General features: G+C 30.9%; 2 protein-coding genes across 2 annotated transcripts; both read right to left on the reverse strand.

The window, feature by feature from the left end:
* Positions 1-301: 301 nt before the first annotated feature.
* Positions 302-1,279, reverse strand: LOC109536102. Its single transcript, XM_019902182.2, has 2 exons — positions 881-1,279; positions 302-532 (listed from the first exon to the last, which is right to left on the reverse strand). The coding sequence occupies exons 1-2, from the start codon at positions 981-983 to the stop codon at positions 366-368; spliced, it is 270 nt and encodes an 89-aa protein (XP_019757741.1). The 5' UTR covers positions 984-1,279; the 3' UTR covers positions 302-365.
* A 2,633-nt stretch (positions 1,280-3,912) lies between these two features.
* LOC109536203 lies at positions 3,913-12,986 on the reverse strand. The gene is made up of 3 exons (XM_019902314.2): positions 12,655-12,986; positions 7,113-7,189; positions 3,913-5,644 (listed from the first exon to the last, which is right to left on the reverse strand). Exons 1-3 carry the CDS (start codon positions 12,676-12,678, stop codon positions 5,413-5,415), a joined length of 333 nt encoding a protein of 110 aa, XP_019757873.1. The 5' UTR covers positions 12,679-12,986; the 3' UTR covers positions 3,913-5,412.
* Positions 12,987-13,422: the final 436 nt, after the last annotated feature.

The following is a 13,422-nucleotide window of genomic DNA, read 5'->3' on the forward strand; positions in this document are numbered from 1 at the left end:
GGTGCTCCAAAGCAAGGTGAGCAAAAAAGTGGCATAAAATTTTGTCCTAATCTTGTATATCATTGTCAAATTTCGCCTTTTATTTCAACTTTGAAAATGTCTTCAAGTAACCAAGAGCTCAGTCGGAACCAAATTCACACTATAATTAAGTCGACTTCTTGCCTGACTGAATACTTTTTTCTATTAATGTGGTGAAGCGCAATGAGACGCGTTGAGTTATAACTCATTAACGCCCAGCTCAACATAGTGCTACCAATGCCTAAAATGGTTAACTGATACTTTATACCGAAACCACATGAAAATCATTTCGAAATGCTGGTATATTTTCCATTTTGGCTTTGTTAAATTTTTAGTTCACATACATTTTACTCGTAATTGAATCTGCGCTTTCCATCGAACCTAAAGCCATAAGCAGCAGCGTTTCGTGCATCAACCAGGGCTGGGTTTCGATGTTTGTAGAAACTTCCATGGGAGTGGGCAGCTCTTACTGAGCCCAATTCACCGCCTCTGGGATAAAATGCTTCAAATTGACCTGCAAACATCGATAAGCTGATTAAAAAAAAAACTTATTATTAAACTTAACTTACTTAAAATTAAAGATGCCAATAAAAAAGTAATTATGTGGGTTCAAAATTTTGTGTTCCAAAAAACTTTATGCAAATTTGGTGTGCAAAGCATTTCTTTGCTACATTCAGTAGAATATTGAAAAAACATTTATGTCTTTGACTTTATTATTACTATTAACAAAACATTTTCTTAAACAAATGCTGCCAAAAAAGTGATTTTAATTAAAAATTGAAACTTTTGTGTATCAATATCGAGTCGAAGCGCGGGCATTTGCCACTCATTAATCCAAAGTTGTCTCACGTAAATATCTTACCTTTTGGCGGAATAACTGTCTTTATTTCGGGATCTGCAGGATCATAACTATATACAAACATACAGCTAATTGTTAGTAGTAAGATTGATAATTGCAAAATCATTCTTGTTCACGTGACCACTAAATTAAGTGCCCGTGTTCATTGAGCGGGAAAATAAAATGTCCGACTGGATTGCAATTTTTATTTAACAGCAAATATCACTTTCTCTTTATTGTCTTGTGCAATACGTATTAGAATGAAGAGTTTTCGCGAACTTTATTTGACTGAGTAAACCGCTCGTTGGATTTAAAATGTTAATTCATTTTAGATTCGTCAAATAAATGCAGCAAATTAGGAACCGGTTAAAGGATTTTCCGTTGCGTAAACCAAAAGTTTTGTTTTAAGCTTAATTACATTCAAAAGTGAATTGTTTTAAGCGCGAAGGTTAAATTGCCTAAAATGGAATCGAATCGATGTGTTCAAGTTAGGAATTAATGATGGATACAAATTCATTCATTCAAGTTAATCGTTACAAGCGGTGCAGAAAAAGTAAAGAAAAATTTAAAAATATTGTTTCAATATATTTATTAATAATGTTGCTGACATTTTCTTTAGCTTAAGCGAATAAGCGTCTATTGAAGTATCCAATGACATTCATACTTACATATTTGAATACAATTAGGGCAATTTAACCTTCGCTTTTCAAACATTTCACTTTTAAAGATAATGAAAATTAAAATAAAAATTCACTCATCAGCTTACTCAATGGAAAATTACTTAACCGGATCTTAATGTGCTGCATTAATTTAATGAATATTAACATATCTTTTACAACAGCTAGTAATTATCCACTCAAAAAAATGAAGACAATTGTTTTTTACGCTTGAACTGTTTTGATGTAAAGAGGTTACTAAAATACGTCTAAAAGATGTAACATTTTTGACATAGCTTTCTCGTGAGTTTTATTTTGGTAGACATTTTCTTATTCGCTTTTCTCAGGCTAGTAAATTTCGTTTTTTTTATTTAGAGCTTTCTGCCTCGAACAGTTAAGTTTTTAAACTCAATTTGATATAAAAATGGTTTTGTTTTTTGCGGTATTTTTGTTATTGTTTCATACACTTTTTGTTAAGTGTACTTGATTTAGTTAAGTGTACTTGTCTCTAGGATAAAGTATTTTCTATGAAATTCCAGATTTTGATAAAAATGCTTCTAATCATGTACAGAACTACATATTTTGGAAAGAACTACATATAACATTTACAATTTTTATTGGTCCACTTTATATTTTTACTTAATTCGAAGCACTTTTTCACTGCAAATGCAAAGTTCAAATTTTTGTACAGGGTGATTCAAAATTGGCGTCATTCTTCTGGAGGTGTTGTCTGGTGCTGTACAGAAAAAATAGTAAAAGAAATTAGTTGTTATTAAAAACTGAGAAATTTGCAAAAAACTACATCAGAAATACGGCCGCAATGTTTTTCAAGGTAATCTGCCTAATTAACATTGCGCAAATACCTGTTGCTTCGTAATTATTTAAAACTCCGGTAACCATGGAATTATACAGATTGACAATAAGATAGACAAGGATAAACGGTAAATTCAACAGAAGCCGTTGAATGACGGAACCTATTTCGAAATGTCAACCTGTTCTCATAACCTCGAATATTGGTGTTTATAAATCAACCATACAACACCAAACATTTGAACTGCAAACAAGCTAGTGCCTGTGTAATCTCCTTATTATCCACTCTTATTAAGCAGCTTCTCGTATTCAGTTAATTAACTCCTGCTCCATTTGCATCTACGTCGTAGGAATGTAGCCCTTCCTCGTTTTTTTTTAACAAAGAACATAAAACTGGAACCCACATTTGCATATCTGAGACGGTTCTTTGGAGACAAGCTTCAGATGAGCTTGTAAAAATACCAAGCCGCCCAAAATATTCCCAAACTTTAAAAATTTCTTGTGAAGGAAGTAATAGTTTAATCGGAACCAAATCTTTAGCGAAAAGCTTCAGATAAGTTTAATAAAAAAATGCAAAGCCGCCCAAAATATTTCCAAAATTTAAGAATTAACTACGAAAGAAGCACTAGCTCAATCAATCCACCAACCCGACCAAAATCCACCCAACGAAACAGTTGATGAATGGGACTAAAAGTTCTCAAACTTACCGGAAGCTGTGTAGTGCAACCTGAAAAGAAAGAAGAAAATGTGTTTAGTCAGCAGGAAATCTGTTCAAAGCCAAACATATTTGAAATTAACAAAGCAAAGAGAGACATATAGAAAATCTCTAAAACTTCAGGTATTTGTCGGAAAACTAAACTCAGTTGAAGGTAAAAGATTTGTAGATTAGAGATCATTCTTACCAAGCTGGCGCTCCATCCTCCATTTTCTACCCATAAAACCTCAAAAAGGCCACTACACTTTTATAAACGACCGTACTTGCCATAAGGGTCACAATAATTCCCATCTAAGAATGCGATTCATACGGCAAAAGGAATTACAGTCAGATTTTGTCCAGTGTCGGTAGCAAACTAAACATATACCTTTTCGAAAAAAAACTATACCTAAGTACAGAGTAAACAGGATTATTTAATCATTTACATGTTCGCCCTTTCAATGATTCATTGCTCTGCTCTTGCTTGGCAGTTCGATTTCAGTTTGTTTATTGTTGACATTTTTGTAGAAAGAGCCTGTTTGTATAGAAATATTTCCAAAGGGAAAGTTCACGCTTCAACTTACTGAAAGTCAACAACAACTAAACGAAAAACTCTCCAAGCGTCGATCTTTCACTTATTTTATATTAAATTTAGAGTTCTTTATATTTGTATTAATTTCACTCGGTTTCAGTGATTAATGAATAACGCCAAAACTAAAATTAATAACCGAATTAATTTTGTTTTTGTAAAAATATTGACTAAACAAAAAAGTCGCGGAGAAATTACTTAAAAATGAAACTGTTGCTCAACTTCTGAGCGATGATAGAAACCAACGAAATTTCAACTAATTAAAAATGTCCTTTAAAAGTTCTGATTTCAAGAATTATTCCGTGAGTGAGGCGCCATGAGTTATAACTCACAGAGCGGCATCAAGTGAAAAGCGAAGCGCAATACAGTGTCACCCAACCCTACCTACTACAACCCAAGACACAAAAAGTAGGAATGTAGGCGCTGAAGAATGGAATGAGTAGGAATGTAGGCAATGAACAAATTAACACTATTACTACACATCATAAATACATTAGGAAAAAGGCTGGCAGCAAATAATAAAAAAACAGAAATAACGGCAAATTTCAAGTACTGTTTTTCCCTTGTACCTTAAGTGTTAAACTGTACGTTAATTTGTGATACGAGTCTTTTTAATTGAAATAATAGAAAAATAACTGGCGCATTGAAAATGAGCTTTATTTGCCTTGGATGTGGTGTTATTTTCTTGGGCGTTTTTCACTCGATATATATTTTTTGTAACTTTCAAAACAGGAAGCTGTTTTTGCTGTTTAAACAGTTTTCAGTCCGTTTGTTCATTCTGATCCTGCATCTCAAGTTCTCAATTCAGAAATTTCTATAGCTGTCCGCATACACCAAATTTGAACTTGGTGGAACTGAAAACTCACTGGTTGAGAAAAGAATTAAGCAGGAAGGTGCAGGTAAAATTACCAAAGAATCCCCTTCCCGTACGTAGAATTTTGCATGTAGGTTTGTTGAACCTAATTTTTTTTAAAAGACTATTAAATTACAAACCGTTTTCGTCCAGTTTAACTCTCAGTCTTTATTATCAATAAATAAATATGCTTAATTCTAATCAATTATATTAAAATTTAATTAAACAATTAAGCACCATTAGAAATTACAGTCCAACTTAAGAATATTTTGTACTTTACTTAATACAAAACTTTTCCATTACAAAATACTTCTTAATACCCGTAGTAACCTATGAAATAATTAAAAACTGCGTTCTGAGTACAATTATTCTATTATACATTGAACGTACGATTAGCTGTTTACTCCTTGAAGAACTGTCTTGAACAATACCGTTTCAATATATTTAAGAGGCGTAATCTTAAAGCCGTTATAAGAAAAAAATGCTTAAAAGTATAAGGATTTATAGCACGGTGTTTAGGACTAAAAGTTCGTTTTTCTCATAATTTTGCTAGCCAACTTAAAAAATCGAATTTTTGTTATTAAAATTTAACTTACGATCAGGAAAGTTCTACAAAACAGTGAAGCAAAATTCCAATGGAAGCTGAAAATTCCCGGGATTTTTGGAAATGTTGGAGCAAACGCGCACGTCGTTTATATCCGCCACTAAACAGATCGACAAAATTTCTTGCAGATTGAGGTGGTTTAGAAAACTCCCAACTCTTTAATGCCGGTTGAACCGAGAATTCGGCTCATGATGAACAAACAAGCATTTATTATAAATAATTCTTCTAAACTCTTCAAAGCTTATACTGGGCAAGATTAAGCTAGTTGGGCTTCGGCACTAATAGGTAATTAAATTTAACTCAACTTTTTTGAATAAATTTGTACAAAATGAGACGGCAGCAGCCTACATTTACTTCCGCCTCTGCTGAGCTGGAGGTTGAAGCTTTCTGGTAGCGTACTCGGGCGAGTTCTCGTACGAGTACTCCTGATTCACTGGGCATAAACAGGGGACTAGTTGAACATTCTGGACCGCAGCTGGTGAGAGTTGAGCAGGAAGCGGCACTTGTAGCGGTATTGTGTAGGGCAGAGGAGGAGGAACGTACTGTCTGTAGTAGTCCTGTGAGTAGAGAACTCTGGAACTTCTGCAGACATATTTCAATTTTACTTCTTTGCGTAGAAAAAATGGTCAATGGTCAAAAGTTCCACTTGAAAAATCGCTGACTAATTCCTTTGACCCGCATGGAAAAAATACCTCAACTTCGTAACAGCTTTAGAAAGTTAAACATTTGTTTTTGGTTGGTTATTAAAAAGATTCAATGACTTTCAATATGCATCCTGTCAAGCCTAAATAAACTTGAGCCTACTTCAGAAGCTGCGGCATGATAAAGCGATATCCGGACATTTCTGTAATTAATTAAAAACCCCTTGACCACATGCATCGATAATAAACTAATATAAATAGAAAATTTTATCGAAAGGTGGTCTCGAGCCTGGAGAATCTAGTTAATTTTTTTATTGTTTCAATCATCGCTTCATCGGGCCTTTTGGGAATTAACAAACTATATACAGAGTGTACCATGCTTGTAGCAAAGAAAAATGTCTCCAAATGTATACAGATGCCGCTACCCGAAACTTTTTACAACTGAATACGGAGGGGGATTTTTTTAAATAGATTTTCGTAAAAACTGCGCTTTTTTGGCAGGTTTTACCAAAGTTAACATCACATTTTATGTTCCAAAAGCCCAGTTTATGCTTCTTTTGAGTGCATCCTGCTATTATCAAACATGGCAATTGCAAATCTAACTAACTAAGAAATAGAAATAGTTGCACAATTGAAGTTGTTTGCAAAATTTAAAATTTGACCTTTTGAAAATATTACAATTGAATTTGATAAACGTTAAAAATGCAAGTAAATGTCGTATGAAAAAAGTGCCCTGACAGATTAGGAAATGTTGGAAAGAAACTAAATTTACAGTTATTTACAAATTTATTTTTTACAAATGTTTATAATCTATTAAAATGCTCATGATTCTCGTAAAAACTGGTGATCTGAAAAACCATTATCGTATCAGTATCGTTAAGGTATGTTTTAAAACAATACAGAAGAAGTGAGTGAAAGAAAAAGAACCAAATTCACCTTTGTGTCGGATTTATTTAACATTTTGTATAAATGAAATTTATTTGAAAGCATTTAATTAAGAATTTCGAATATAAAAGATCTTTTATTTCTATTAAAACGGCAGTATGTCTACTAACAAGCACATTTTCCAAAATTGATTATTTTCTAGTAGAAATTCAACTATAACGATAATTTGCATTTCGTATTTCAACAAAACCCATTTTATCTAATTAAACCATAAAATACAGAGTGTTTTATTTGCAACTATTAGAAACATTATTCTTCCAGGCTTGAGTTACTCTATATTCAATTGCAGACAGTTTGTACCGGAAAATTTATACTACTTTTAAGATTATTTAATGGGAGTCTGTCTTAACGCCATATAATATTTCTTTAATATGAAGAAATGTATTTTAAGCCTACATATGTAGGCATAACACTAAACGTTGCGGGTTTTGAATAAAACAATTATAACATGAAAGTGTACTTACGTGGGTTTTGGTTCTTCAGCTGTAAACCAGAACGCCGAAGAGCTGGACAACATCACTAGCAGACTTGCAAATTTCAACTGCAACAAAAATATATTTTGAAAACAGAATTTATTACCAGTTAGTATATTTGTCGTTTTATTGCAAAATAACACTTAGATTAGAGAAAATAGAATATTTTTCTATTTTTCTTCAACCCTTTTCCAAGTGTCTTTTCCGTACTTTAAACACAAACTTATTTTAAGAGCCGCTTACAAATCTAATCAATTATTGAAATAGGTACAGTATTTCAAAGATAACTGATATTTTCTATAAGTTTTCAACTGAATTTACCGACCAGCTAGCATCGGACACTCAATGTCTTCAGTACCAGCCTTTCTGGTTGCTCTTCCACCCATATAGGAAATTAAATCTTCCGCGGCAACGATAAAATCTGAACGCATCGGCTTATTAACATGTTAATGGATGCGTGAGTAAAAGAAATTAAATACCAGACCAACACCTGTATCACTATTTTAGATAAGGTGAAGAATGTGACCGGTTGAAGCAGGAGAACTCTTAGAAAACTACACAGCCCAACATGGGAAAAAGTTACACTAAATTTAAATTTCAGACAAAATGTTTTTGAACTTATTTGTTTAAATGTACGTTAAATGTGTTTTGAAACTGATGTGCATTTTATAGATTAGATTAGATTTAAAGAGGTTTTTTGCATATATTGTTTTACTGTTTCATTATTTTAATTATTAGTGATTCTCCTAATTTCCAGTCTGTTTTTACTTGATTTTTAAATTTCCATGTTATTTTACCATGATTATTTACTTTGTGGGAAAATTGATTTGAAGTAAGTTCACCGGTCTGCTTTTTCAGTTTTTATTTAAGAAAAAAATCTGCTGCTTTCACTGTGTTCTTTAAATCATTGATTGTCAGGCTGTTCTGGCTTTTGCACTTTACATATTGTTTAGCCTTTCTTTTATGTGCTCGAGACGTTTTCTTTATTGTTTTATGTGCCTGTATTTTTCATTTACCCAGCATTTTATTTTTAACGAATTTTGATTTAGTATTTAATATTTCCTAATTTACAGTCTATTTTTTCTTCAGTTTTAAATTTCCGGGTTAGTGGAACATGGATATTTGCATTGTGGAAAAATTACATTCGAATTACTGTCGAAATACTACATTCCATTTGTTTTTATAGTTTTGTCTACGAATTTGCAATGTTTGCTGCTTTTCTGTCTTTGGTTTTAGTATTAACTTTTTTCTATTAAATATGTTTTCTGTTTTGTGTTATGCACTCTCCTTATTTTGATTTATAAGTTGGATATTCCTATATTAATTTACAGTCCTCAGTAACTTTTTTTCAGTTTTAACTTTCTACACTAGTGGAACATGGATATTTAGCTTGTGGAAAAATGGTTTCAAATGAAACTCTTCCGATAAATTCTTCCAGTTTTAATTTTTATCATTTTCGCTTCTGGGGTTTACATATTGTTTATCATTTAGTGTTTTTTGTGTTAAATTTGTTTTTTACTCTCCTCTTTACTCTAATTTCTTCGGCATTGTCTGTCGTTATTTTGATTTTAAATGATTGGTTCTTAAAGTTCTTTCAGCGAAGGGTTTGTTTCATCTTCAGTTTTAAATCTCTACGTTAGTGGAACATGATTATTTACTTTGCTGGATCATTGTTTTAAATGTATTTTTTCCGTTTGCATTTCCATGTTTATTTTTTATAAATTTTTAAATTTGCTTCATTGATCCTTTACGCTAATTATTGTCACGCTGATCTTATTTCTACATGGTATATATGATTTTTTCATTTTTTTTAATAGTCAAATCGAGATTTTTACGTGCTTCTAAACTTTTAGTTATTAATTCAGCATTTTTAATTACTTAATATTTTTAGTAGTTAATCTGAAATTTTTAACTGCTTGTCAAGTTTTTTAATCGTTAAATCGGAATTTTTAACTACTTCTGAAATTTTTTTATAGCCAAATCTAGAATTTTAACCTCTTTTAAAAAAAAATTAAGCTATTAAATTGATATTTTTGACAACTTCTGAATTTTCCAATAGTTAAATCGAGATTTTTAATCACTTCTAAAATTGAATTCGCTTCATCGAAACAAATCAGAAAAAATTTTGAATTTACAAACAAAACGAACGAAGGAACTTATTTAAAAACAAACATAGAAAGTTCACACAAATCCACAAAGTAAATATTCGTATTCCACAAACATAAAAAGTTCAAACTGCAGAAAAGGCAGGCTATAAATTATGAAAAGAACTACTAAACAATGTGTGAAGTGCGGAAGCGAGAATAGCCTTGCAACAAATGTTTTTAAGGAACGCCCACAAAAAACAGAACAAAACAATAAAACACGGGCAAAATTTTGAAATAAAGAAACTAGAAAATTTAGCGGTCGAACTTATTTCGAGTCAATTTTAGCTGCAAAGTAAATCCCACGCTTCTCTTGCAGAGACATTTAAAATTAAAGAAAATACTGACTGTAAATTAGAAAAAATCGAAACCATAAAATAGAATGAGTGAAAATTCTGAAGATGTTTTAAAGAAAGGCAAAGGAGATAAAACAGTAAAGAAAACATCTTTGAGAATCTCTCTTTGACTGCTAAAAAGTGTTTAACGATCCCGATTTAACCATTGGAAAATTTTAGAAGTAATTGAGAAACTCGAATTGAGTACTAAAAAAATTTAGAAGTAGTTGAAACTCCTGAACTAGCTATCGAAACATTTTAGAAGCAATCTTGATGTAACTACTGAAAATTTAGAAGCAATTAAAAATCTCCGTTTGTCTATTGGAAACTTTTAGAAGCAATTAAGAATCTCGATTTAACCATTGAAAAAATTTGAAACTGTTATAAATCTCGATTCAATAACTTCAATTCAAATTGAGAAGTTTTAATTATATAAATTAAAGAAAATTTTAGAAGCATTTAAAAATTTCCATTTCACTATTGTAAAATTTTAGAAATAGTTAAGAAACCGGATTTAATTATTGGAAAATTTTAGAAGCAGTTAAGAATCTCGATTTAACTGTAGAAAAACATTAGAAGTGGTTAAAAATCACGATTTAACCATTGGAAAATTTTAGACACGATTAAAATCCTTAACTGGCTATTTTAGGCCAAAAAATTTTAGAAGTGGTTAAAAATCCTGATTTAACTACTAAAAAAGTTAGAAGCAATTAGAAATATTGAATTTACCATTGGAAAATTGAGAAGCAATTAAGAATCTGGAATTAACTATCCGAAAATTTAGAAGTGATTAAAAATCACAATTTGGAAATTGAAAAATTTTAGAACTAATTAGGAATTACGATTTGACTATTGGAAAATGTTAGAAGCAGTTAAGAATCCTGATTTGATTACTAAAAAAGTGTTTAAAAATTTCGAAATAACTATTGGAAAATTTAGAAGTGGTTAAAACTTCTGATGTAATTATTGGAAACTTTAGAAGTAGTTAATATTCTCGTTAATGTTGCTACCAAAATTTTCAGAAGAACTATTGGAAAATTTCGAATAAATCGAGAATCTCGATAATAACTTTTTTGGTACAAATTAATCATAAAAACATACGTATAGTTAGTTAACTATGCTAAATAAACATAACAAATTAATTCTTTAAACCATTCATTGTGGGGTTGTTTTCGGTTCTGAATTTTAAGTACTGGTTAATATTTTGTTTGTCTTATAGACGTTTTATTTACTGTTTCATGTATCTCGGTCCGTTATATTTTTCTTCAATTTAAAATTTGTATGTTTGTCAAAGAATATTTACTTTGTGGAAAAATTGTTTCGAAATAAGTTCTCCTATTGGAGTTTCCAATTTATTTTGTGTGTGTAAGTGATTCTTAATTGTTACACGGTTCTCGCTTCTACACTTTACATATTAGTTATTTATTATTTTGTATTATAAATGTTTTTTTACTGCTTTATGTATTTTGTATTTTTCTTGAATATTATTAGCATTGTATCAAATTGTTTGATTTTTTCTTGTTTTGTCATTTCGCACCTAATTTAAAACTGTAGATAAGTTCTATATTGTTGAGGCGGATTCATTTTTTTTACAAACTTCTTGTTGGGTGTTTCGCCTCAAAATTTTTTTCACAGACAAACAGAATTTCCTCACGTCTTTTATTATTTAAATTTTTGAGGCGAAATACCCAACAAGAAGTTTGTAAATAAATTTAAACTATGTTGTATTTTTCAGCGATGGGTTTTTTCTGCAGCAGAAATAAATTCTTAATGCAAAAACTCACTTGATTTGGACAAATTATTTCGCTAATCTCATAGAAAAGTATAAATACTCTCATAAAAGAGTACACCTGCTCGATAAATTAATCTCCCGAAATGATTAATATGTGTGTAATATTTTAAAGTCCTTAAATGCACAGTCTGGATAGCTTTTAAGCGCACATTAAGCTCAAGTACTAAATATTAATAAACATACAATGGAAGATTTATGAACCCGTCAAGCAAACAGCCCATATTTACATGCTCGTGTCAATATATAAAGCGATAGGGCTACGGTATAGTTAGAACTGCTCTTCACAATGGTACAAAAAAAATACTCGAGGTGCATTTTTTAAGAAACTGGCTCCCATTTGGACTGGTAGTTAGGCAATTATTTATCAGAGCGCAGACGAACTGGGGTTTTCAAGTCATTTAAGTCTTAACTGAGATAAGCTTTAGATAAATTTCATTAATAATTTTTAATAAATATGTCTTGAAAATATAAAATTTTTATTTGATGGCAACACTAGCAAAAACATGTTATTTTTTGTTCTCTAATTCTATCTTTTTACATTTTAAAACACTTTTCGCAAAACCAATAGAAATTTTCATTTAAATTTTTTTATCTTGGCGTTTGCATTTATATTTCCCATGTGAATTAGATTAGAAAAATACGTCTTTTCTTCAAGGTGTAAGCGCGTTTAAACCTTGAAGTTTTCCTATTCCTTATACCTTTTTAGTATTTATTGATCCCATTTGGATTATATGTACTTATATTTTTTGGAATTAATTATATTCCTGTCTAATAATTATTTAATAATTCTGCAACACCTGTTAAAATTAACAGCAAAAAACTAATAAATATAATTTTGTTTGTTTTTTGTAATGTTTCTCACATATAAAATACGAACATTTTTAGATTTGGCAAACAAAATTCAGAACGCTTTTTTTTAGCTGACAAAATAAAATAGTTTTAGAATTTAAGTAAAAATTCTCAGCAGTAAAAAAATCTAATAAAATCTAATAAAAAATCTAAATAAAACATAATAATCGTATTAATTCGAAAATTTTGTCAATTGGTTGATGACATCTTTGGTCACCATTTGGACAAGCGAAATTTATTATTTTCCTTTTTCCCTAAGGAAGAAAATAATTTAAAATAATAATAAAAATAGGTGAAAAATATTTTTGGGAAAGAACACCGAGCCGAAAATTCGATTAATTCACATGGTCACTGGAAAGAAAATCGAGTTTTTGGTGGATAAAACAAAAAAAAACCAGAACAATAAAACTTACCAAAACGTGACTGACCGTAACCATAATGACGCTGAAAATCGCGTTCAAACTCGCAACCAAAACGAATCGGAGAAAAATTAGAGGAAAAACTGAAAAATCGATTCCAACTTAACACCTGTAACAGTCTTTCGAAGATAACCAGAAGAATGTGACCGAATGGCGCCGCCAAGATTTTATAAGCTTATATGGGCCTAAACCCTTCCATGCATGGGAAGATCGTTAGAGGCTCTTCGTCACATACGTCAGCCAACTCTTGAATGGTTCGAACCGAAGCTGCCTTTACTGATACAATCATATTGAACATTACTGACTCAAAAAATAAATGTACAGCTGTTTTGTCAATTTATTCTGTACTATTAACAGTTTTGTGTTTGTTTTTATTGCAATACGATTACATACAATAAACATTAAAGTTTCTAGAAATAGAATAACGTATAAATCAGTAAGTAGAGGAACTTTTGTAAGTTGTTGCATATATTTCAATTTCTTCCAGTTCTGTTGTTTCGAGCATTTATTCGAAAAGCGGGATTTACAATTTGTATCTGGCATTTTTGAATTTTGAACGCCTTTTAGATTAACCGCCATCCATTCACATTGCGAGTGTTAATAAAAACAACACGTTTTGTCAAAATCATTATAAAGGCAGCCATACAAAATGTAATCTGCAAAGTTTGCAGAATTTAGCTTTGATTTGTTTCTTCGCTTTGCTATTGCTAGTTTTTGTGTTAAATTCTGTAATATATTTTTAATGAATAATGAAAAATTGCA

The sequence above is a fragment of the Dendroctonus ponderosae genome, unplaced genomic scaffold, assembly GCF_020466585.1.
Source record: "Dendroctonus ponderosae isolate FM_Combo_2020 unplaced genomic scaffold, Dpon_F_20191213v2 Dpon_F_20191213_8, whole genome shotgun sequence".
Lineage (NCBI taxonomy): Eukaryota > Metazoa > Arthropoda > Insecta > Coleoptera > Curculionidae > Dendroctonus > Dendroctonus ponderosae.